General features: G+C 40.1%; 1 protein-coding gene across 1 annotated transcript in view; it reads right to left on the minus strand.

The window, feature by feature from the left end:
- Positions 1–1,502: 1,502 nt before the first annotated feature.
- The window catches only part of Thsd7b (thrombospondin type 1 domain containing 7B), a 571,555-nt gene continuing 549,499 nt past the window's right edge, over positions 1,503–23,558 (minus strand). The window contains exons 21-27 of the mRNA XM_029563816.1: positions 20,337–20,496; positions 19,095–19,268; positions 18,903–18,998; positions 16,672–16,754; positions 14,738–14,930; positions 10,306–10,393; positions 1,503–2,626 (exon numbers count right to left, since the gene is read on the minus strand). Coding sequence (XP_029419676.1) covers positions 2,545–2,626; positions 10,306–10,393; positions 14,738–14,930; positions 16,672–16,754; positions 18,903–18,998; positions 19,095–19,268; positions 20,337–20,496 — 876 coding nt within the window. The 3' untranslated portion in view covers positions 1,503–2,544. The remainder of the gene's footprint in view (positions 2,627–10,305; positions 10,394–14,737; positions 14,931–16,671; positions 16,755–18,902; positions 18,999–19,094; positions 19,269–20,336; positions 20,497–23,558) is intronic.

Here is a 23,558-nt window from a genome sequence, read left to right on the forward strand (position 1 = left end):
TAAGGGAATACTCTAAAAACTTATACTTTATTAAAATTGAAAATCTAAAAGAAATGGATGAATTTTTAAATTCATAGAAACTACCAAAGCTGAGAAAAAGCATCCATATGCCTTGTGAATAAACTATGAGAATCAATGTCAGCTTATGGGATTTTTATTTATTTTTTATTTTATGTGTATGGGTGTTATGACTGCATGTGTGTAAGCGCACCCATGCCCATAGAGGACAGAAGAGGGTGTTGGATCCCCTGAAACTGGAGTTATGGATGCCGCTATGTGGGTGCTGGGATTTGAACCTGGGTCTTTTGCAAGAACAGCCAGTGCACAGAACCATTTCTCCAGCCCCAGGATTTTTTTTTTTTTTTTTTACTGGCAACTCTGATTGTCTCTATAGTAGGGTGACCTTCTTACCTAAGTCTTTGGATCTATGTGACATCAATTTAGCAGTGTATCTCTGAGCATTGTGCCCATGTTGGGCAGATGTTCAATAAATATGTATTGCTTTCATAAATGAACAGGGCCTATATTGATGATATATTAAAAAGTGTGTAAACTAAAATAAAAGTATTTTATGCAATTTTGTCTTATTGGAAAAACAACTTTGCTCAAGCTAGGAATGTTGAAAATCTATTATTTTAATGAAAATTCAACATATATGATAATAGTTGGATCTGTAATGAGTGAAAAGGACTTTAGTGACCCAAGGGCCCCAATCCTGAGTGTTCTGTAAAGTGCTAATTACAGGCAGTATTTACTGTGATGTTTACTGAATACAAAACATTTTATACTTATTATTAATGTATATGTTAAAAGGAAAATAATGTTTTTATTTTTCATATTTGGTTATAATCTATCTTCCTGTGGAGTGTTACATGGGTAGTGATGGGCAGAGTCAGGGTCGGTCGGTCTCTGAGTCAGATGTTCTTGAACTGCTTTGAGCACTGCTAATGTTTTAGAGATTTGAACTGATGAAAGCTCCATCTGAGAGGTTTCGAAATAAGGTAATCTCTCCTCATCTACTGTTTCCTTTAGAAACATGGCACCTTCAGATAGGATCAGTTATCAAGGGCTCGCCAAGCTGCTAAAGAGTTAACAGAAGTCACTGTGAGAAGTGCTTTGTTCTGCTCCTTGGCATCTTCTGAACTTTCCCATTTTCCCAGTTCTCTCAGGTCATTTACACATCAGTGTTTACAGCATTACAGTAGTTAGCACTGACATTATCTGGGTTATAAATATTCCTTCGAAGCTGCTGGAGTCTCAGTGATTGACTCCTCTGCCTTGGTGCGCCTGATAACATCAAGAAACAGAGGTTTCTTTTTCTCTCTCAGGGATTGTTATCTGCCAAGCCCTAAAATGAGGACACATGAAAACTGATATTAAATCGTTTTTGCCAAAGCAAAGGCCTTTGGAAGAGAATAAATGTGAAACACTCATTGTTATCGTCTCTTGAGCACTTTATTTGCTATAAAGACAAGTTCATACCACACAATGGCACCTTCTTCCTTCCAACATCCAGGATTACAAACAATTATCTCAAAAATGGTCTCAGTTCTTTAATGTGTTGTGTTAGATATTATTGAAACCTTATAAAAACAAGACTTGCTACAAACAGGATTGGTGTTTCAATGTATATTAAATGAGGTAAGATAATTAAATTCAAAAAAAGAATTTATAAATATTCAGATAAGAAAATTGAAATTACAAAAGCATAGTTTCATCATCATTAAACTGAATTACAACTGTGTGTGGTTAATGCTATATCTATGCAGCTACGTTTTTGTTAAAATACAATTTTAGTAATCAAATAGTCTACCTCATTCTCCAGTGTAACCACCTATTTCATTTGTAACACTCAGTACACATTTCATTCAGAAACCACCCATTTTCCCCTAGTCCAGCAGTTATGCACACACTTCTACTTCAACAGATGCAATCCACAAAGTGCCATCATCCCATGGCTAGAAAATAAAATACAGTATTTAAAGGTAAAAACTCAGAGAACTTCTGAAATGGTAACCCATTCTCTCTGTGTTCATGAAAATAGGCAATCCAATCTGAAAGTCTTTGAATCAATGTAAACTCTAGAAAACTCATGTTGAAGTATGGGAATAAGGACTCTGCACTAATATAGTGCATAACAATACAGTGTCAGACTCGCCATTTACAACAAATGCTTCGACTGGACTTTCCTCCGGATTGTCAATATGCGGCTGAAGATCAAGTTTACTCAAGTCTGTGGGAATTTTTTCATGTTTTCTTCCTCTCATTTCCAAACAAGAAGAGAAGGGTTATTAGGCCTCTTGGGAAAACCAAAAATGTAAAACACGCACACCCACAAACAACTTGAGAACATAATGGCGGGCCCAGTAGTCCTTGACTCCACATCCACATGAAGTTGGGACACTATTACTTTTGCAATAATTGTATTCTGCCCAAGGTATCACACCATGAGATTCCTCAAAGAACTGAGAAGTCTGAGAGCTACAAAAGAGAAGGCGGTTAAGGCAGCTGAGTTGATGTCTACATTTGGATTCCCTTTTCAGGTTACATGTCCAAGTCTCCATCGTAGGCCAACGTCAGTGGCTTCTGATGGCGAGGTGTGCTTTGATGTGGTTTTGGCTTCTTGCTGTAAAGGGAAAAGAGTTCTTCAGGTAAAGTTTACAGAGCTTTTTCTTCATCTGCCAAAGACAATTTTGAAGTATAGGAATCCAAATGGGAAAATTACAAATGATTCCATTACCTTCACTTGTAGGTTTTCTTTTTTGAATAGGTCATGTGACTCTTATCAGTAGGGATACAGTCTGAGAAACACATTGTTGGGAACTTTTGTCATCATGTGAACATCATAGTCTATACTTTCCCAAGTTAAGATGGCTATAGCATCACTGGGCAGTGTGATCCTAGGGTCCATGGTTGGCATATGTAGCCCAGCACGGATGCCACCATTTTTTCAAAACCTTAAAGATGGCTTAGTGGAATTGATGGACTTAGTAGAAGGGCTATTTTCCTTGCTTGCTCTTGTTTATACATGGCAAGGTACACCTGCTGCTCACTAATTCCTAAGATACTTTGATTTCTTCATCACAGATGTTCAACATTCTAAGTAGCTGGACTAGTCAGTCTCCTGTGTCTTGCTCTGGTCTTGTTTTTAAGCAAACATGCTTCTGCTCTGGCTCCACAGCTGATGTTTAGCCACCAACTAATCATAATCTAATAGAAAAATTTTGCCAGATATTTTTAAAACCATTCCCACCTGATGTCTGCTTTACCTGTGAATGACACCTTTATCAGCTAGAGGGAGGCTGCTTTTTCTTCTCATAAAGAAACTGCTACTCCCAATTCATATGAGGATCTACTATGCATTTCTCATCTCATTTCTTCTTTATAGCTGGAATTTTGTCAGGCATGCCCCCCTCCTCTGTGCAGATCCCTCTCCTTCCCAGGGCTTTACTTTATTTTGCCAGGTCTTTAGAACCTGATTCTCCTCTGGTCTGTCCTCAGCAGAAAACTATCTCTCTGCTGCTCTCAAACTGCTACATCATGTAGTTTATGATAGCATCTATTATTTATTTTTATTGAATGCATACTGAGTGCCAAGTCTGTGTTGAACATTTTATATTTAGTCTTTCAATAAATCCTAGCACAACTCTGAGAAGGAGGCATTAGGATTGTGGCTGCTGGACAAGCAAGACTAGAGAAATTTTCTGCCTTCTTGGGTCACTGAGTGAAGAGCCTGAATGTATAAAATCCAATACACATTCTTAAGCCTCCAACTCCTTCGCCATAGTCCCTTTATATATTTGCCCTTCACCTGGCACTTGTTAGAAATGACTTTTCTGTCTGTACATGGAATTAAATTTTATATATCCATACTGAATTTAAATTAAAAGCAAACATGCTAGTGTGTTAAATGCAGTAGCATTTACTGCGGCTGCAGTGTTGTCTACTGTCGTTGTCACTGGAGCGTCTACACATAGGCAGTTTAGCCCTAGCTGAGCAGCATCTCCTGATTCCCCTCCCGCGTTCCCTGGCAACCACTAATCAACTCTCTGCATCCCTGGATCTGTGGATTCTGGCTATTTCATTCAAATGAAAGCATACCATCTGTGGCCTTTTGTATGTAGCTTTTCTCATTTAATGGCTAAAATGGTGAATTTTATCTTATGTGAATTTTATTAAAATAAGAAAAGTTTGACAAAACCTGTTGTAGGGAGAATTTCTTAATTTAAAATGACTCAAGTCCTAATTTAAGGAACAAAATTAATTTTTCTGATAGATGATTAAAACAAGCTGTAGTTCAAGAGATAAAAGCGATTTTAAAAACTCCCCTGAAAAGAACCATACACCCTCTCAGCGGCCCTCACTTGGCACCTGACATGAGTTGGGTTCCCACTGAGGATTTGCTGAGCACTGGGAATGGGCTGCAGGCAAACAGCTTCCAGCCAGCGAAACTGAGGAGAGGCAGCAACGTGATTTAGAATCCTCTGCAGAGGGAGCCTCAGCTTTGGCATCCTGCTACCAGGCGTTCACCATTCTTGGAGGGGTATTGCATAATTACCAGAAGAGCATCCAATTCAACTTTATCCACTTGAATCCTAAGTATATTCTGGAGGCTTTAATTATATGCCAGGCTCAGCCTCTAGCATGAATAATAAACTCAGCTTGAAACAGTGTCCTGGGGATACTGATCCACAGCATTTAAAGGTGGTAAGAAATCAGAGGAGAGTTTGGGATCTCTTGGAAGTCACAGCTCGTGTGTCTACCTTGGTGGTATGTGTTGTTCTGTTGGCAAAGTGAGCACAGAGAATGTCTTCTAAGGTAACGGCAAAGTTCTTCCTCCTCCTCCACCTCTTCCTCCTGCTTCTCTGTCTCCGTGTTTCTGTCTGTCTGTCTCTCTCTTTCTCTCTTTCTCAGTGTGGGAAGGCACAGGGAATAGGGGTGAAGAACTGTAGATCCTACAAACAATTTTTGGCAGTCCATCCATACTTTGCATTTGCTAACATTTCCTAGTGAAAAGAAATGAGTGCTGGGATCTGGGGAGTGGGATGACTGAGGGGGCCGAGTGAGGAAGGTGCAGCACCTGCTAGATTTGTATCAGGAGGTAAAATCTGTGCCTGGAGACTGTAAACTTGGCTAGATTCTGTGATCTGGGCCTGGAAGATTCTGCTCAAAATGTGCATCGATGTTTTTTGCCAGCTCCCCTGTGTGGATTTGGGAATGCAGTGCCCACCTCTGACAGGAAGAGGGCTGAGACCTCAGTGGGCCATGGAGTGACAAGAGGTCACGAGATTAGGACTTTATTCAAAATGCATCATTTCATAGTGTGTAATATTTGTGTGAACAGATCCCCCAAAGTCTCACCTATAAATGTGTAAGACCTGAGAACTTTGGAGGTTTAAAACAAATCAGCTTCCTCCCAAACGCTAATCTCTGAACTGTTAAATACAGGTGCTTTGCTGGGCATCTGTGGATTCACAAAACTTCTAGGCCAGTTAAAAGGCTCCCTAAGAGGGAGAATGTGCCAGATGTCTGTAGGTAAGACCAGAAGCGGAGAGGCCTGTCTTATAGCTCTTGGCTCCCTTTCCTTCTGCTTTGTTGGAGTCTACTTTTTCCTTAAGAAATGTTTCTTTTTTCTCTCTCCCTAAACTTGGTGTCAGAAAAAGCATGATCTCCTTCCTGTCTCATGCAAAATCAGGACCTCCAAATGCCTGCACAGAGGCCACCACCACCACCACCAGTGCCTAGTTAGCATCACATTCTCCCTCCTATTGAGCCCAGTTCATCTTCCTACCAGCACGCACCTGACAACCACCACTGCCTGCAGAGTCAGCACAAGCATAAGGCCGTGCTTCCATCCTGACTCTGAGAGATCACTGAAAGCGCATTTTAAAATGACCTCTGCCAGAGACATTTGCATGTGAGCAAAGGATAAGAATGCATTTGGACAGATAAGTGAGTTCACTGTGGACAGACAGGCAAGCTGCTGGCACTTAGCGCCTTTGAATGCAACTCAGAAAGAACCCTGTTAGGCTAGCTGAGGTTGTGTAGTTTGATGAAAGCAAGAATTTTTTTTCTTTTTTGGACAGCTACCCGTGACAGACAAGCCTTTGGAAGCCAGGACAGCACTCTCAACCTTAGATGGAGAGTCTGTTACCAAATGTACTACCAGAATGGACGTAGCTATCCAGAGTGCCTTCCAGACACTATGTCCAAGTTAACCACAAGCTCATCCAGTGGGCAGCCTCACCAAATTCCTATTTGATGTCTATTCCCCACCACTAATGGTGCATGTTCAGAAGGTTGTTTCTGAGAAAGGGAGTTCTTAAGGAAATAAATTTTCTGTTTTTCTCAAAGATTCCCACACTTTATTATAAATTGCTTTCATTTAAAGCCTGAGACCTGGCATATTATAGAAGTTATCTTGTCCTAAAACTTTTATTTTGGTGGAAAATATAAAAAAGTTCCCAAACCTAATTGAATGAGATGATGTAAGACTGTCATCTGGATTTCTGCAGGCAGCTCATTTGTAGCAGTAAAGAGCATGTCTCTCCAGGCCTGTGGCTCACTTTACCTATGAAATGAAGTCTCTCTAAGGTGACAACTGAGACCCTGGCATTGTGACTCAAGAATCTGTAGGGTTCCTCAAGGGAAAGAACCGTAGACAAACCTGCACTTTGGATCTAGCCAAACAGAGAGTCGCTTCTATCAGTCAAGTGACAACAGAAGTGGCTGTCAAGTTCTCTACGGAACAGAGGTGATAGCAGTAACATCTCATTAGACAATTATGGGGACTAAGGAAAGCAACATATGTCCAATATTTTGTGCCTGACATGCAAACATTTTATCTTTTCTTTTCTATAAGCTCTAAAATCTTTTAATCTTAAAAAAGATTTTTTTTTATTTGTATGAGTACTTTGCTTCTGTATATGTAAATGCACCATGCAATGTCCTTGAAGGCCAGAAGGCATCAGATCCCTTGGAATTGGAGTTATGGATGCTTGTTAGCCCTCATGTGCATGCTGGGAACTGAACCCAGGTCCTCTGCAAAAGCAGCAGGTGCTCTTAACCACTGACCCATCTTGTCAACCCCCGAACTCTAAAATATTTACAAAAAACCCTGATGGATAATAAATTAGCTTTTATTAATCTAATTATTTATTCATTCACTTTTCTGGGTGTTCAATAGATATTGATCCAATTTATGTTGTAAAAAATCAATAAAACACAGTAATTACAGTCCTCAAAGTCTTTGGTGTTTGGTAGAGTTGGAAGATAGTTATACAAATACCTATGCTGTTAGCATGAAGCAAATGCCATAGGGAGGAGACACAGACAAGTTATTTCAGACTGCTTGACAAGGAGAAGGTTGGTATTTGAGTTTTACTGGAAGCATGGGTTGAATGCCAATAGCTGGTGATGAAAACCTCATTTTAGATGATGGGGATTTATGGAGCAAATCATGGATAGAGCAGTCTCTTTGGGAAAGTCTCAGGGCAGCACCCTACATACTCTAGTATGATATTATTATGTACAAAATATGATCCCTCAGCCTTAACTGGGGAGGAAGAAGGAAGGGCTATACAGGGGCAAAGAGAGGAAGAGACATAAATATTGCTCAAGTGGTGTAAAAAACTAAAAGGAAATGTAGCATTTAATAAGCCTACTGATAATATTATGAAGAATATCTTTGTTATATAGAAAGCTTTTTTTTTCTTCAATGGAGATTATAAATGAACACAAAGGGCAAATAAAATGGCCACTTTTCCAGAGAAATGTGAATAGACAATTGGCTGTTGGGATAAAACCTTTGAAACGGCAACATGGATCAAAGATACACTGTATCTCAAACAACATACATGGAAATGAATGTGGTCAACAGGAGGAATTAGACTCGACTGGGATTAGAGGGACTGAATGGGTGACAAGGAGGCGGATGTGGAAGCACACGTGAATGCTAAGTAGAATTATGACTGCAAAATTAGAAAAATCAATATTCTAGATGGAATATTATACATAGCATAGGCTTTTGGATGGGAATATACAATTAAACACATTGATTAGATATTTAAGGGGAACATTTTCTGTTTTATCTAAATAAAAATATTTAAGTTGGTCAGAATAAAAAAAGGTCTTTATGAGAAAATGAAGATAAATATATCTGGGCTGAAGCAACACAAGTCAGTCTGTCTAGGGGTCAGGGAACTGATAGGAGATGAAACTGAGACAGGTGTGTTTGGGTTTTAGTCATGAAAGACTTCAGTCAACTGGCTTGACAGTGAAATATGACTTTGATTTTCTCAATAAAACCAGACATTACTGAGGGTGGCCAGGAGGAGAGGGGCTGATTATCTGGAGCTAAATTTTAGGGAGACTAACATGGTCATAGGAAAGAGAAAAGATGTATAAATCCAAATGTGGGTATTTTATGCAATGTAATGTGGTCACTGAAAATATAAGAGGAAATTCTACTGATATTTTATAATTTAGAAATTCTCAATGAGTATGGTGGTGTACATCTGCAATTCCTGGATTCAGGAGGATGAGTCAGGAGGATCAACCTGTATTTGTGTTCATCCTGCTCTATCTAGCAAGTTTGGGAGAGAGAGAGAGAGGAGAGAGAGAGAGAGAGAGAGAGAGAGAGAGAGAGAGAGAGACCAAACCAGAAAAACAAAACACAGCAGACAGATATTATCAAGGGAGAAATGGGGAAAATGGGGACACTTTAAATGGGGAAACCATGGAAGAAGGGTTAGAGAGAGAGAGAGAGACCAAACCAGAAAAACAAAATCACTAGAAAATAGTACTAGAATTCTGTGGTGACTAAAAACTCTTAGATCTTGAACTTATACAGAGTCTTGCTAAATATTTGCTGTTGGGAGAGTGGATGAGGGCTAAAATGTGTAAGTTGGAGGAACGGAGGAAAACAACAAAGAAAAAGTTTGTTACTACAGGCTAGTTTTTAACTTCCTGGTTGAGGGCAGAGGGGACAAAAGCACCTGGGGTGGGGATCATTTGTGTTTATAGGCTGCCTGATAACCTGGTCCATATTGGCCAGCTGCCTGGAGAGCAGTGTCCTGTCTGTCTCATGTTCTCTATTGTGATTTTTACAATGTTCATTATGACTGGATGTCAACAGTACTTGCCAAACTTACCAATTGGAACACTTAAGCTGGTTCAGTCATCTGATTATAGGGTGAATGACTGACTGGAGATATTACCTCTGACTACAACACTCTAGAAACATTCACTGGATAGAAATCCCATGTCTAGGGATTCAATTTTGATTGCTATAGGTGGCAGAAAGAGTAAAAATCATGATTTTCTTCAATTTTTACTGACCAAGAGCAATGGTTTAAAAACTTGGGTAGCCTTAGAAACAAAATTTGAGGATAAGTATATAAAAGCTAGATTTGAATTAAAATGAATAAAAATTCCCAAGAAGTAGTTGATGAGACAGATGATGAATATAAATATCTCAGTTTGGAGAAAAAAAGTGAAATAACACTTTGATCTCATGAAAAAAATCCTTGAAAAGTTTTGCTTTGGAAGCTAGTATAATATTCTTCACATTCTTTAAAATATTCAGATTTATTTATGTATATCTAGTTTCAAGATCTGCTCATCAATTAAAATATATTCTGTACAATACACTACTTAAAGTTTCCCAAAAATAGGAGTTGGGAACAAATCACCTACAAAGCAGGGTCCCTGGAATTGATATCTAATTAGATTTTCTTTCACAGATAGCCAGTATAGGCTCTAGCATTTAAAATATATTAGCAGGTAAAACCAACTAGTTAGCTTAACATTAACCCAACCGATCCAAACAGGTTAAGAACCTAATTTAAGAATTAGAGTTATTTAAGTTAGTGTTCTCAGATTGACAACAGATTAGCATTACCTGGGGAATCGTGTATAATCCCGATGACCTAGACACACCCAAAAGTAACTGAATCAGAATCCCAGAGTGTGGAAGCTATTATCATCAGTGCCTAGGAGACACCAACATGCTTGGAACTTAAAACCTGTAGTCCAAACAAATGGCAAGTGCAAAAGTCCTGAGCAATGATTTGTATCTTATGTCTTCTAATAGTAATCAAAAACAAAATAAAATAATGTGATATCAAGGGATAACAATAATGATAATGTTCCTGTATTTCAACTGCTTAACCTTCCAACTGTTAAACACTATTCATGGTCTCAGGGCTTCTGTCATTATGCCTGATGTCTGGAAATATGATTTACTTTAATGCCATATGCATAAAAAAACATGGAGTAGAACATTTCACATTATTTGATACTTACCAAACAAGATAGGAAGTAAATACGAGGAAAATCATGATAAGAAAACTTCCACCTGAAACGCCATAAACCCACATTTTCACGTGGCCATCTGTTTAAGACAGAGATAACATAACAACAAGCTTAGCATCAAAGGTCTACAACATTTGGGAGGGAAAAATACATGCAGAGCAATACAATGTTTGACAAACCAGGGCTGATAACCAGTTCTAGATCTCAACAGGGGCAACTTAGCCATCAGACCACTCAGTGGGAGACATTAGCTGTGTTCTGGTGTGTTCTGTGAGCTGTCCCATGGAATCAGGTGCTGACAGCCTTCTCTTCTGAGCCCCAGAGGCATAGGAATTACTTACTAGAGGTAATATTTATGAAAAATATTGTTATACAATATTGTTGTACAATAACGTAAATTGTACAGCACTGTACCATTTGGCATGGACGTCTCAGATATGGTTTGTTTAATTCTGATCTTTAGCAAATTAACCCTCAAAAACATTAAGCTGTTAGACAGGTATGTAATCCCAGTACTCAGGAGAGTGAGGCAAAAAAGATTACTACAAGTTTGAGGCCACCTTTAGCTATGGAGAGACTGTAAAAATAACAATGAACAAACAAATAAATGATAAATAAATAAATAAGTAAATATATAAAAAGTTCTATAAGGTGGCTAATTTCTTTTTCACCCAAATTCTCTAATGTGCACAGCTGTAAGCAAAGATGGAAATACCCATGGGTTACCAATATTAAATGTAAAATAATGATAACAACAAAAGAGAAAACCAGGTAAAAATGGAAACACACACACACACACACACACACACACACACACACACACATATATATATATAGTCAACCATGCTTTTGTTCCTATAGTGTGAAGTACCAGCATCATCTCTTCATCAAACCCCAGGGCAGGATTTTGAACTTATTTGAAGGTGCTCACAGTCTTACACACATCAGAAGAAATTGTAAAACATTCTCACAACATAAAGGACAAAAACTATAATTATTTAAATTTTTAAAAAATTGTTATTTTTATTTTATGCATATGAGTGTATTGCATGCATGCATTATAAGTGCACCTGTGTCATACAATGCCTGTGGAGGTCATGGGGGCGTTGGATCCCCTGCAACTGGAGTTACAGATGGTTGTTAGCTTCCATGTGGGTGCTGGGAATCGAACCCAGATCCTCTGCAAGAGCAACCAATGCTCTTAACCACTGAACCATTTCTTCAGCCCCAAAAAGTGTAATTAAAAAGATAAGCATGCATTTTTTTCTAAAATAAATGCAAAGAAAACTACTATGAGCATTTTCAGTAGCTCTTCCTTCTGAATGAAATTACAACAGAAATTACATAACCAAATGGGAACCCCATAGTACATTCCCTCCCTGCAAAGCTCAGGAAACATCATGAAAGAGGAGATAGGAAGACTGTAAAAGAAAAGCCAGAGGTTAGAGAATATTGGGGCAAAATAGTGTCTTCTGGACAGGACAGGATATTTGCACTCAGCAGCTGTGGTTGCCTGCATAAGACATACACAACACCTACACAAAATCAAGCCAGTCAACATTCCAGAATGGATGGGGAGGAGCACATGAGGATCCCTGATCCCTAGCTGAGGAGATACTGACAGCTGATGGCTGCTAGAGGAAGGACAGTCAAGTTTCTTTAAGGGTGTAATCCCTGGTTGACCATGCTCCAATGACTAGTCCCATGCCCACACCTATATTGGCAGCACTGATTGGATTGAGTGGGTTATAAAAACAATTACATAACCAAAAATGTTAACAGTTCATCAAATTACTATAAATTTATGACCTTGTGTGTACAAGAGTTATAATTGGACTGACATAGTCAATTACCAGCAACCCAAAGAGGTGGCTTCTTTGTGAAAGAAACACCCAGGTATTCACCACACCTCTTAGGTCCACAGTACACATAGCAGCATCTTGTTCTAAAAACTTCTATAGGATGGACAACCACCCAAATCTATTGTGAACAATGCTTGTTTTAAATAATGTTCTAGTTTGTTTCTCAATTACTGTGACAAAATACTTTGACTAGTACCAACTTGCTCAGCCTGCTTTCTTATGCAACACAGGCCCACCTGCCCAGGGGTGTCATCACCCACCGTGGGCTGGGCCCTCCCACATCACACAACAATCAAGAAGATGCTCCACAGACAAGGCCACAGGCCAGTTCAATGGAGGCAATTCCCCAACTAAGGCTTCCTCAACCCAGGTGTGTCAAGTTGATGCTAAAGCTATCCAGCACAAATAGCATCACAATCTCTTTAAATGATGTTGCAACTAACTACAAGTTTTTGTTGCAAGTCTGAATCAGAGACTCATTTGAGATTGAAGTTCAGTGAAATAATATCTTTTTGTGATCATAAAACTCTTTAAAAAGAGTTGCTTATGATTTCTCTGAAACACTGATGATCAAATTCTGTATTCTGAGTTTTTATACGGACAACCATTTCTAGTCTTCCCTGAGCAAGAATGTCCTTCGTATCTCTTAACCCTTACAACTTCAGAGTTTTTAATCTTCAGATACTTTTATCCTCATTGCAGATAGATGAATGTGGTAGGCAGAATGCTTTCTTTAGAAATAATTTAATGATAAATTTAATTTAAAAAACATATTTTGTATTAGTATAACAACTAGAATAAAAACTATTTAAGAGATGCATAGTGAAAATGTCTTTCCATTGCTCCCTAACTTTCTTACGTGGGAGTGATCTATTCCTAATGTGTGCAAATCTTTTCAATCTTGATCTATATACGTAAGCATCTGAGCGCATACACACATGCACACACAAGCATAAATGTGTGCATCTTCTTTAAAAACAACAAAATACGCCCATTGGTCATTTGCATTAGCACTGTTTTTTCACTAACTAATGTAGGTTGGCAATATTTACCTCTAGTTTACAAAAGCAGACTCATCTAATTTCAATGTATCTAGGAGTTGGATCCTACTGTTCATTCATGGATTAGAGATTAAGAACTTTCTTTGTATATTTGAAGATCCATTTCCCTGGGACTTTGCTCTAATTATCTTCCTGAAAAGTTATATATGTGTGTTAATTGCAGATAAAACATCTACATTGCATATCATTTTCCCCCTAACTCAAATCTCCTAGGTCACTCATAAGGCTGATGAGATGTTTTTAAATACCTTAAGTATACAGGGTAAACAAAAGCCTTTAGTCCCAGCATTTGGGAGGCAGAGGCCAGCCAGGACTATATAGTGAGCCCCTGTCTCAAAACAAACAAACAAACAAACAAACAAACAAACAAACAAAAAACAACAAAAAAGTTGAGTAAGATGTGACACTCATTTTTGAGAACGTGGTGGAGGTATAGTCATCCTGTTTCTCCAATTAGATCTAGCATCCTTTCTACCTGATGCTGGTTTTTGCTTTATTTAAACATACTGTTAAGGCACATCAGGCATGGCCTGATGCCTCAGGTCTAGAAAGAAAGTTCTCAGAGTCATCGGCCCAAGCTATGCCTGTCTCTTCCCTCCCATGTCCTGTCAGTTATGTGGTTGCTGGGTAGTTTGAGGCGTTTCATTTCCTAGGGGAGGTTTGTGCGAGAGGCACAGAGATGCTTGGTGCTGTTTCTTCCTCACTTTGCAAAGTGGTACGTGAAGGTCTTCCTTACCTGCTTCTTGAAACTCACTCCTGTCACTTTCTGGTGTGACCCTGGTGAAATTACCTTGTGCTGCCACTTTTAGTTTCCTAATCTCTCAAACAGGGGTGATGGCATCCCATTATGTTGTAAGAATATAATGAGATGATTCGTGCCAGCAGAGCCACAGGGCACTCAGATGCATTCAGCATATTTTCTTTCCTGTCTTTAGTAAGCACTAATTTCTATCCATACAGGCTAGACACTCAGCTGTGTCCATGACAATCCTGCAAAGCAGATATTTCTAGACTGATTTTATAAGCAAAGGAACCGAGGCAAGAGAAGGTAGAAAGTTACACCTGTTCAAAAGCAGCAGTTCAAGTCACAGGGCCAGGAAGGCCTGCTCGCCCTGGAAATCGGTTGCTGTTCCCATTTCTCCAGTGCCTCTAAAAACCAGAGCAGGTCTGTGGGCATTTCCTGCAAGTTTCTGGGATTCTATTCCAATTTTCTTATTAACTTCACTTGAACACACAAATCCAGTCATAAAAGCAGCAACAATTCACAATTAAAAGATGTTTTCCCAAGATACCATTTTGTTCCTTAACTTACTGCCACTTAGACTATGATTGACAGGCTGATAAGCATCCATGAAAATGTTTTCCATTTAAAGGGAAATCGTGTCTTTCTTCTTTTCTCTACATTTACTTCTTTCCCTCTGTGTTTCCCACAGTGGATATGGTCACAAAATCAACTCAAAGTAAGAATATTTTCATTTCTTATTCCTAACTGAAGCACACCTGGATCAAGAGGTTGAAGAGACCATCCTTTAAAAATATCATGTATTTTTGAATTCACAGGTCTGTTTTTCCCAGAAAGATTTTTCACATCAGCTTTTTTATCCTCTGAGCTGGGTACTTTCATGCAGTAATCCAGGAAGCCATTCGATCTCATGATCTCTGTGTATCCCTTCTCACATCCACAGACTCCTCCCTATAGCACAGAAAATATTTTTATGGCTACATAGCAAGTTGTTCAGATGACTAAAGAACTGTTTAAATATCAAAATCCATTAATATTTACATGAATCATCCTGGAAGTTTAGGGGTTTCAACAACTGATTTACCAATGGGAAAAAAAATCAAATACATAATTCACCTTTCTGTATTCCCAAGTTAACATTAAATAGCTTGTCAGGTTTGTCTAATGTGTTTTAAATTCTGACACCTTCCAAGTATGAAATCACTGATCTTTGTGAATGAATAGAGTGTATTAATATGCCTTTCCCTCTTTTGAAAGATATTTTATGATAACCAATCAAATTATCTTTGAATCCCCTCACTTGTTTCAAGTATCTGTCCACAGACTCCAATTTTTTGTTCTTACTGAGAAGGAAAAATGTGGGACTTGTGTCCACACTTCCTTTGAATCTGATGGTGTCTGAGTTCTGTCACTACCCCAGATACATTACCCATGTCTTTATCACCCTGTACCATCGACCTCTAAAAGAGTCTTGACTGCCTTTGTGCTCATAGGAGGGAAGCCCACATGGAAGAAAGACACTTTATTGAAGGCACACGTCCAAGAACAAGATGTTATCATCTATCTCTCTCTCTAAATTACTCTTCCTTGTAGTAACACAAGTGTCACACTATATCACAACCCTATTTGACATTATGACAACGCGTTCTTCATATTTGCCTCTGCAATTCCTGGTCACTTTTGTGTGTAAGGAGTGTCACTGAGAAGCTGACTGTGATGAGGAATGAGAGATAAGGATTCCCGTATGTCTTAGGAAGTGAATCAGAAAATAATTTCTCTTAGTCCAACAGACACTGGAGAATCAGAGAAAAGAATAAGCACACAATTATCAATCTCCATGACTCTGCTATTATGGCTCTGTGCCTACAATTCATCTTCTGGCATTTTCTGAACATATCCTAGCCTTTTATGGTCAATCAGGCCAATCCCTACTAGACAGCTATTCCTATCATTGACTCAATACGATTTGAAGGAAAAATAGCCGCTAAAACTGAAGAAGGTGCCTTGGTGTTGTGCAGAAAAACAGGTGGCCACCAGAAAAGAAAATGCCCACAGTTCAGTGCAGGATGGAGTTCTATAAAATGTCGTGCATTGTCAGTTAATTGTAATTGAAGTTATCACATGGTGTTCGATGGAGTGATCTAATTAAGAAAACGAGTGTATGCCCAGCTACTAAAGCCATCTTTACAAGATGCATCTCTCTTCTTAGACTGAGAGAAGAGTTGTAACTAGTTAGTTGCATGTGCCAAGGGTTCAAGGAAAAGAGTAATTCATGTTTTATTAAAAAGAGCATCCAGCTGGGCATGGTGGTACATGCCTTTAATTCCAGCACTTGGGAGGCAGCGGCAGGCGGATCTCTGTGAGTTCAAGGCCAGCCTGGTTTACATAGTGAGTTCCAGGACAGCTGGGACTACAGGGAGACCCTGCCTCAAAAAAGACAAAAAAAAAAAAGAAAAAAAAAGAGCATCCAGACAATTGGTTGAAAGTGGTTTCTCTTTTGCAAACATCATCAGCTGGAAGGCTGATTTGGTTTAAGCTGCACAGCAATTCTTAGGCAGGGCTTTGTCCTCCAGGTTCCTCTAGATGGCAACGTGGGCATGCAGAACTGCTACCCAGCTGTAGCAGACAAGCACAACTTACTGCAAAGGTCTAGCACTGTGATACCTCTACAAGAGGCCAGTGTGTAACTCACCTGTGTGCAGTAGGAGAAAGGTTTTCTGCAAGCTGGAATGCATTGCCGAATAGCAGCAGGGCGTGCCTGAGGGGAGCAGCCTCCTACAAAAGAAACAGCAGTGTCATTTGAAGATTTATCTAGGATAAGTATATTAACATTTTTGTTGGTTTTTACCCTTTGACACTGGGTTCATAATTATTATTATTAACATTATTATAATTCGATCATTACTTAAATGCATGTCATCTAGGTGGTACGATCCTAGCTTATTAATTACTCTAGGATGTGGTCTTTAAAAGACGAGGTTTATGGTGGAGTTTTCCAATTGTTCATTGGTAATGAGAGCCTGGACCAGTACAAGAATTGATGAAATCTCCATTTAAGTTCAGGAGCAGAAAACACATCTGCTTGGAGACTCAGTCCACGTATATATTTTTCTAGTTCTTCAGTGACTCAGCTAAGCACTAGGCTGATTAAAACAGCTAAATGTTAAAGAATGCCATGATCGCCCCACGAGTCACAGGGCCAAGCACTTTGGCACTGATTTCACATGAACCAACTAGAACGAGCACACAGGCACATATAGACCCTCCATACTATGTGAAGGAGCATATGCACAAACTCTAGGACTGACAAGAACTGCCTGACAAAGCACTTATAGGTATTTAATAGATACAGTGAGGTATGTCTTCACAATCGAAAAGCTACCTGTATGCTGAGCTAGTCTTGCTTTCCTTGATTCAGAGCAATGATAGACATGGAAAGAGTTTTCAAGATAAGTAGATGAGAAGTCAATACGTTATTTAAGAGTAGTGCTTAAACTATAGTCATATGATGTTGGTCACATTCACAGGCTCTAGCTTTTGTAGTACTGTACTTTTCAACTAATTATTCTTTATGATGCTATCAAAACTGGCTTTGGACCCAAGGTTATATAGGAATAGTCAAACTTACACATTTCCTGGGAATGAAACTGCTAAATTATCACTATTACTTAAAAAGAAAACAAACAATACAACCCCAAATTAAAAACCCATGAAACCCACTACAGTTCAGAGTTAGTAGCTGAGTTTGGTATTGATCACATAGATGAAAACCACACAGCACTAGTTTTACCATTGTCTGGGGGAAAGAGTGGCCACTCTTCAAACCTGCTAGCTCCTAAGTGGATTACACTAATTCACATAGGTTATAAAGCATTTTTTCAAATTTTAGGAATGGAATTAGGCTCTAATAATATGTAGGCAGTGGTTCTGATGCCCTGAGCTTACCTGTCTGATGGCTGAATGCTATGTACTGAGAAGAACCACTGCGCCAGCCTTGCCCTCACTGCACCAGCCTATCTCTTACCACTGTGCACATTCTCAGCCCAATGAAGAATATGAAGCTTTTTTTAGCACCTGACTAGAAATATTTCATTTTCACAGTTTATAAAATGAAAAAGTAGCTTAAAATAAATTACTGTATGGATTAAACTATGGATTAATACCAACAATACATGGACATGTAAACAGGAAAGAGGAGGAGCTGGCAATTCTGTTGCTGTTACTCAGGCTTCTAGTCTTGTGTGAGTAAGCTGTTTGTCAGTGGCAGTACTAAGTAAAATCAATGTCAGCTTAATTTGCTTTGACAAGGAGGCATCAAAAAAATCTTTAGAATTATTGAGAAAACCATTTGTACAGTCAAATTGTATCCTCTTTTAAGAATAAGGAATCTTTCCTTGGTCTATTCTTAGACATTAAGTAATCTCCATAACTAATAAGCCTGCAGTGGATGAATACAAGCTTCTAGTGCTTAAAGCAAAAAACTATTTTGCATCATTAATACAAAGCATTTCAATTAAAAAATTATTTTTTTTAAATCTTCATTAACTCTTTTAATTTCAGCTTTGGAGAACAGCAGTGTGAGGTGCTAGGGCAGGATAAATGCTGACCATGCCCTCCTCGTGTGTTCACTGAGATGGTAAGTGGTTTAACATTTTAGAGATGACCATTTTCAACCTGCATCTACCTTCAGTTTTAGCTGAGGTCATGAACTTAGGGCTATTTATTGTTTAGCTTGCATATTTTATGGATCTTCACATACAGTTGTTGCTTTCGAAGATGTAAAAGCCTAATGAAAATCTGCCATGAAGACCTTCTAAGCTGCCTACCCTTCAACCCTGCTTCAATTTGTAAGTGAATTCCTCTCACAAAGAGCACCCTATGAGTCCTTTTCGAAGGCTCTACACAAGTCTTAGAAAGGAATACCTGTGACATTAAGGCCATCTGAGCGCTGGCACCACACTGTTCGTTCATTGTTGTTCCAGAGACTTGCTTTCCATATGTAGTGATAACATCTGCCGCCTGCAAGGGAGCATGATAACAGCGATTACACCTCACTTAAAAACAGAATAAGCAGTGATCAATCAAAGTTAAAGCACTGAAACATATTCTTGGTACCTGTACAGGGGCGTGTTTCTAGAACCTGTTGGGGGCAGCTGTCTTGGTTCTCAAAAGACTGAATTATAAATGTTCTTGACCTTGATTGGCGGCCTGTGGTCTCGAAGCTTCGTCCATCAATGCAGGTTAATTCACACTTGCTCCACTCTGACCATGGGGTTATGTGGCAGTCTCCTACAAGTTCGAATGGTGTGGGGTAGGAAAAATATTGTGAAAACAGGCACTAGATACCAGTGACAGGGCTGGGGATGCACAAGGCCCATGGTGGAAGTACAGGGATGTGGGCAGGTCCAGATATTAATCAATTTTCCAATTAGAAAGCCTATATTGATGTAATTTATAGTTTAATCTAGTATGACAAGGGACTGCAGAAACTAGATTTCCATAACTCTCCTTTAAGTCATAGTTCTCACAGTCAGAGTACAGCATGTGTTTGCCAGCGATAAATATTCTTAAAGGAAGATATAAAGATTAAAATGACTGTGTTCAAGGATCAGCAGATGATTATAAAATGGATATTCATAGAAACCATGTGAAAGAGAATAAGTCAGTGAAATGAAACATTTAATTAAATACTCTATGTACAAGCATATGTGTTTGCAAATATATATATATATATGATATAGTCATATGGTACATAATGTGTAAATATAAACTTATATATATGAATGATGTACATTTAAATATACATGTGTACATGTTACATATAAATGCACATGTGTATATAACATGCTATATTATAAGGAAATATTGAGGTACCTTAAAATTATTCTATATCAGCTAAATTGTGTTGCTAATATTAATATAAATCAGCATTTTATATTACTAATAATGACCTTCACATATACATAGAACCTGATTGTTCAGAATGAGTTCACATAGTCCCAGCCTTACTCCCACCATGCCATCTCCCAGGATCATTGATCCCGGGATTCAGTCAGTGTTCTAAGTGTTGGGCAATGTGGAAACACTGTTCCATCAACTTGTTATCTAGATGCAGAAGTCATTGCTCAGAGGGCCAGTGAGGAGAGATAAGATTTTAGCTTAGTTCTCGGATTTCCAAATCCAGTGCTGTTTTTTTCCCCTTTGCCTTCTTTATCTCGAACATAGCATTATGACACCCATAATTCAAAATTAATTAAATTTTACTAAATATCTTAATTTTGATATACTAGAGCTTCTCCAGGGGAAAAAATAAACAAGATCATGGTGGAAGGTGCTCTATTTAGGAGAATTGCACACCTGGGCAAGGCACAGAGCACGGCTGCTTCAGGATGTTGTCCTGGAAGGGAATTTCTCCACACAGGGCATCCTCCACACGGACAGCTGTGTGGGAGACTGATCCATCATGGACCACACAGGAAAAGCTGCGCATCTGGACTCCGTTGCCACAGTCTCCACCCTGAGGGAAGAAAGCATGCTCTCAGAATTACCCAATTAGCCCCTAAGGAAATCCTACTGACACTCAGTAGTCTCCTTCTTTGGGGAATTCCTTCTCAGCTGTTGACAGTAAAGCTTTATTGAGCTTCTGGAGCTGATAGAACAGAAGTAGAAACATAAATACATGCCACAGAATTTGTGTACTCAGAAGACGGCCATTCATTTTGGGACTCTGATAAAATAGACTAACCAAGAAAAACAGTGCATAATTTGTTCATATAAGAAAGGGCCCAATCTGCAACCACCCAACAGAGAACATCTATGGCCTTGGGGCATGAATTTTTCTAGTTTTTTTAATTTTTATTTATTTATTTTTTTAGAATCTGCTGCCTTCTCACACGGATCAAGTTGGGGAATCAAATACAACACCACCTTTTCTTTGTTGTGGTGCAGTGGTTTTTTGAGCCTGGCTTTTAGCCAAGGAATGTGCTCTGAGGGTGTTCCACGTTGATACTACTCAGGTATTCTGGGTAATGAGGGAGCTTCATACAGTGTCTCATAGGAATAGAAATGCACCATTAAAAGGCCTGGTGGTTATTGGGCTCAGCCATCTATGTGATGGATGTTTTCCTAATAAAAACCTCTCATGATTTAGGCATCTTCTGAATTTTAGTCAGGTATTCGTGTTTCAAAAGGAAGTCCATTGGAAATTTGGATAACCAGCTGACAGCTGTATTTTCTCACACATACCTAGAAAACAGAGCTCCAGGCAAAGCTTTAATATTAAGGAGATGCTGTACCAGGTTGGCAAGGGGAAGGTCAAGAAGAACTGAAGCAGGAAGGGTATGGAAGAAAGCTTGGGGTAGTATGTTATACACTGAATTCAGTTTCACAAGTAACTGCAATAAGCTTTGGTTGCTCCAGACTGGGTATCTCCCTGTCTCAGAACTACCCACAAAGGGCGGGGCAAGGGAGAGGCATTTAAATGCTGGCAAGTCCTTGAATCGTTCTCATTGATCAGCATTCATTCCAATATTAACTCTCCTATATTACTGTAGGACCTGGAGATCCTCTTCATTCAACCCCTCCTGACACCCCACTGGTTGCTCTTTTCAGCTTCTGTATAATGCTTGAAATGCCCGCCTGCTGCTACTCCTACCCCGCTATTTCCCTTCCAGGAAACTATAGATTAGATAAGTCCAGGCATGGACACTGCCCTATAGAGTAAAAATGAAGACTCCTGACCACACAGATGGCCAGCACATTCCACAACCCTGAGAACAACACCCACCAATAAAAAATCACCATGACCACATCCTGTACAACCGATCAGTTTAAAGGTGTGTTGGCGTGCGCGGGATTCTTGGACCAACCACAAAGTAACACTGTTATTCCCCTCTTCCCTTTGTCTCTAACCTATAATGAGCCCCTTTTCCTACCTGGGGCTCTTGGTGAGGTCTGAGAGCCCGAGCTTAAGCCTGAAAAAACCATAAACCTTTGCTTTTGCATTTTAGTGTATTGAGTCCTCGGTGGTCTTTTTGGGGTCCAGTGGATGAGGTACAACATTTGGGGGCTCGTCTGGGATTCCCCCCAGAGACCTCTGAGAGGAACCGACCCCAAAAGGTTTGTGATCAACCGGCCGGGTAAGTTTTTGTAAAACTGTGTGTGTGTGCCTGTCTTCTCTATACTTACACTTTGGTCACGGCCATCTGATCTCAGTTTTTCTTAGTTGCTGAAACACTAGTGAGGTGACCTGGAGGATTCGGGAGACATCCCCAACCTCGTCGGGGTGGGTGCTCCTCATTGGACACCCCACCAGGACACTAGTCCATCTGAAACCTCCGAGGACCTTGCGACCCTGTTGGGACATGCACGTCCTATCCATATGGTCTTTGGCATAATTGAGCTGGGGAACTCACACAGCCGAGAGTCCAGACCATCTGAAAGCTGTGGCAGCTTATTCTGGGCCTCTGTTTGTCTGTGTCGTTTTTGTGTCTTGTGCTCTTTGTTCTAATTTCTTTGTTGACGAAACGGACGGGACTGATAAATACTATGGGCAACACCCCATCTTCCCCTCTGGATCTTACACTAGTCTACTGGGAACACGTTAAGACGATTGCCCATAACAATAGTGTAGATGTAAAGAAGAAGAAATGGACAACTTCATGTTCGGTTGATTGGCCCTCCTTCAATGTTGGATGGCCCCCTGAAGGGACTTTTAACCTGAGTCTGATTTCCAGAGTAGAGGACCACATCTTCCGCCCACGTACGGGCCACCAGGACCAGATCCCATACATCGTAACCTGGCGGGGCCTCATTGAGTGACCTGATGGCCCGCCTGGGTCAAGTCCTGTCTTCCCCCGATTAATCTTGCTGCCCCCCCACCTCTGCAGGTTCTCTCAGACCAAAGGCGGCAGAGAAATCCATTCTCCAGGGAGGCATGGAGGAGAGCGACATCTTTCCCCCGCCCTACTCCCCTCAGATGGGCATCCCGCCAACAGCGCCACAAGTGCAGACCCCGCCTCCTAACCCTGAGGAGCCACCATTGCTTCTGCAGGGACCTACGCAGGCCACAAGGAGCAGGAGGGGGGCAGCCCTCCAGCCTGACACTGTTGTCCCCCCCTCTGGCCGGCCGGGCCCCCAGACGGAGCGGGCAATCAGCCCTTTCATTACTGGTCCTTTGCCACCAGTGATCTTTACAATTGGCGCTCACAGAATGCATCTTTCTCTGAAAACCCCAGGGACTTAACTTATTGGAAACTGTTCTTTTCACTCACTAGCCCACCTGGGATGACTGCCACCAGCTCCTGAGTGTCCTGTTCACTACTGAGTGAAACAGGATCCTGGAGGCAGCCCGGAAATTGGTTCCGGGCCCCACTGGGGACCCTACCACAGACCCAGGCATCATTAATGCCAGCTTTCCCTCTAGCCATCCCAACTGGGACTACAACACAGCAGAAGGTAAGGAGAGGCTCCTGGTCTATTGACAGACTCTGTTAGCGGGTCTCAAAATGGCAGCTAGAAAACCCACCGATATGTCTAAGGTCTATGATGTCAGACAGGGGCCTGAAGAGAGCCCGGCTG

Source organism: Nannospalax galili, unplaced genomic scaffold, assembly GCF_000622305.1.
Source record: "Nannospalax galili isolate Female #2095 unplaced genomic scaffold, S.galili_v1.0 scaffold135, whole genome shotgun sequence".
Lineage (NCBI taxonomy): Eukaryota > Metazoa > Chordata > Mammalia > Rodentia > Spalacidae > Nannospalax > Nannospalax galili.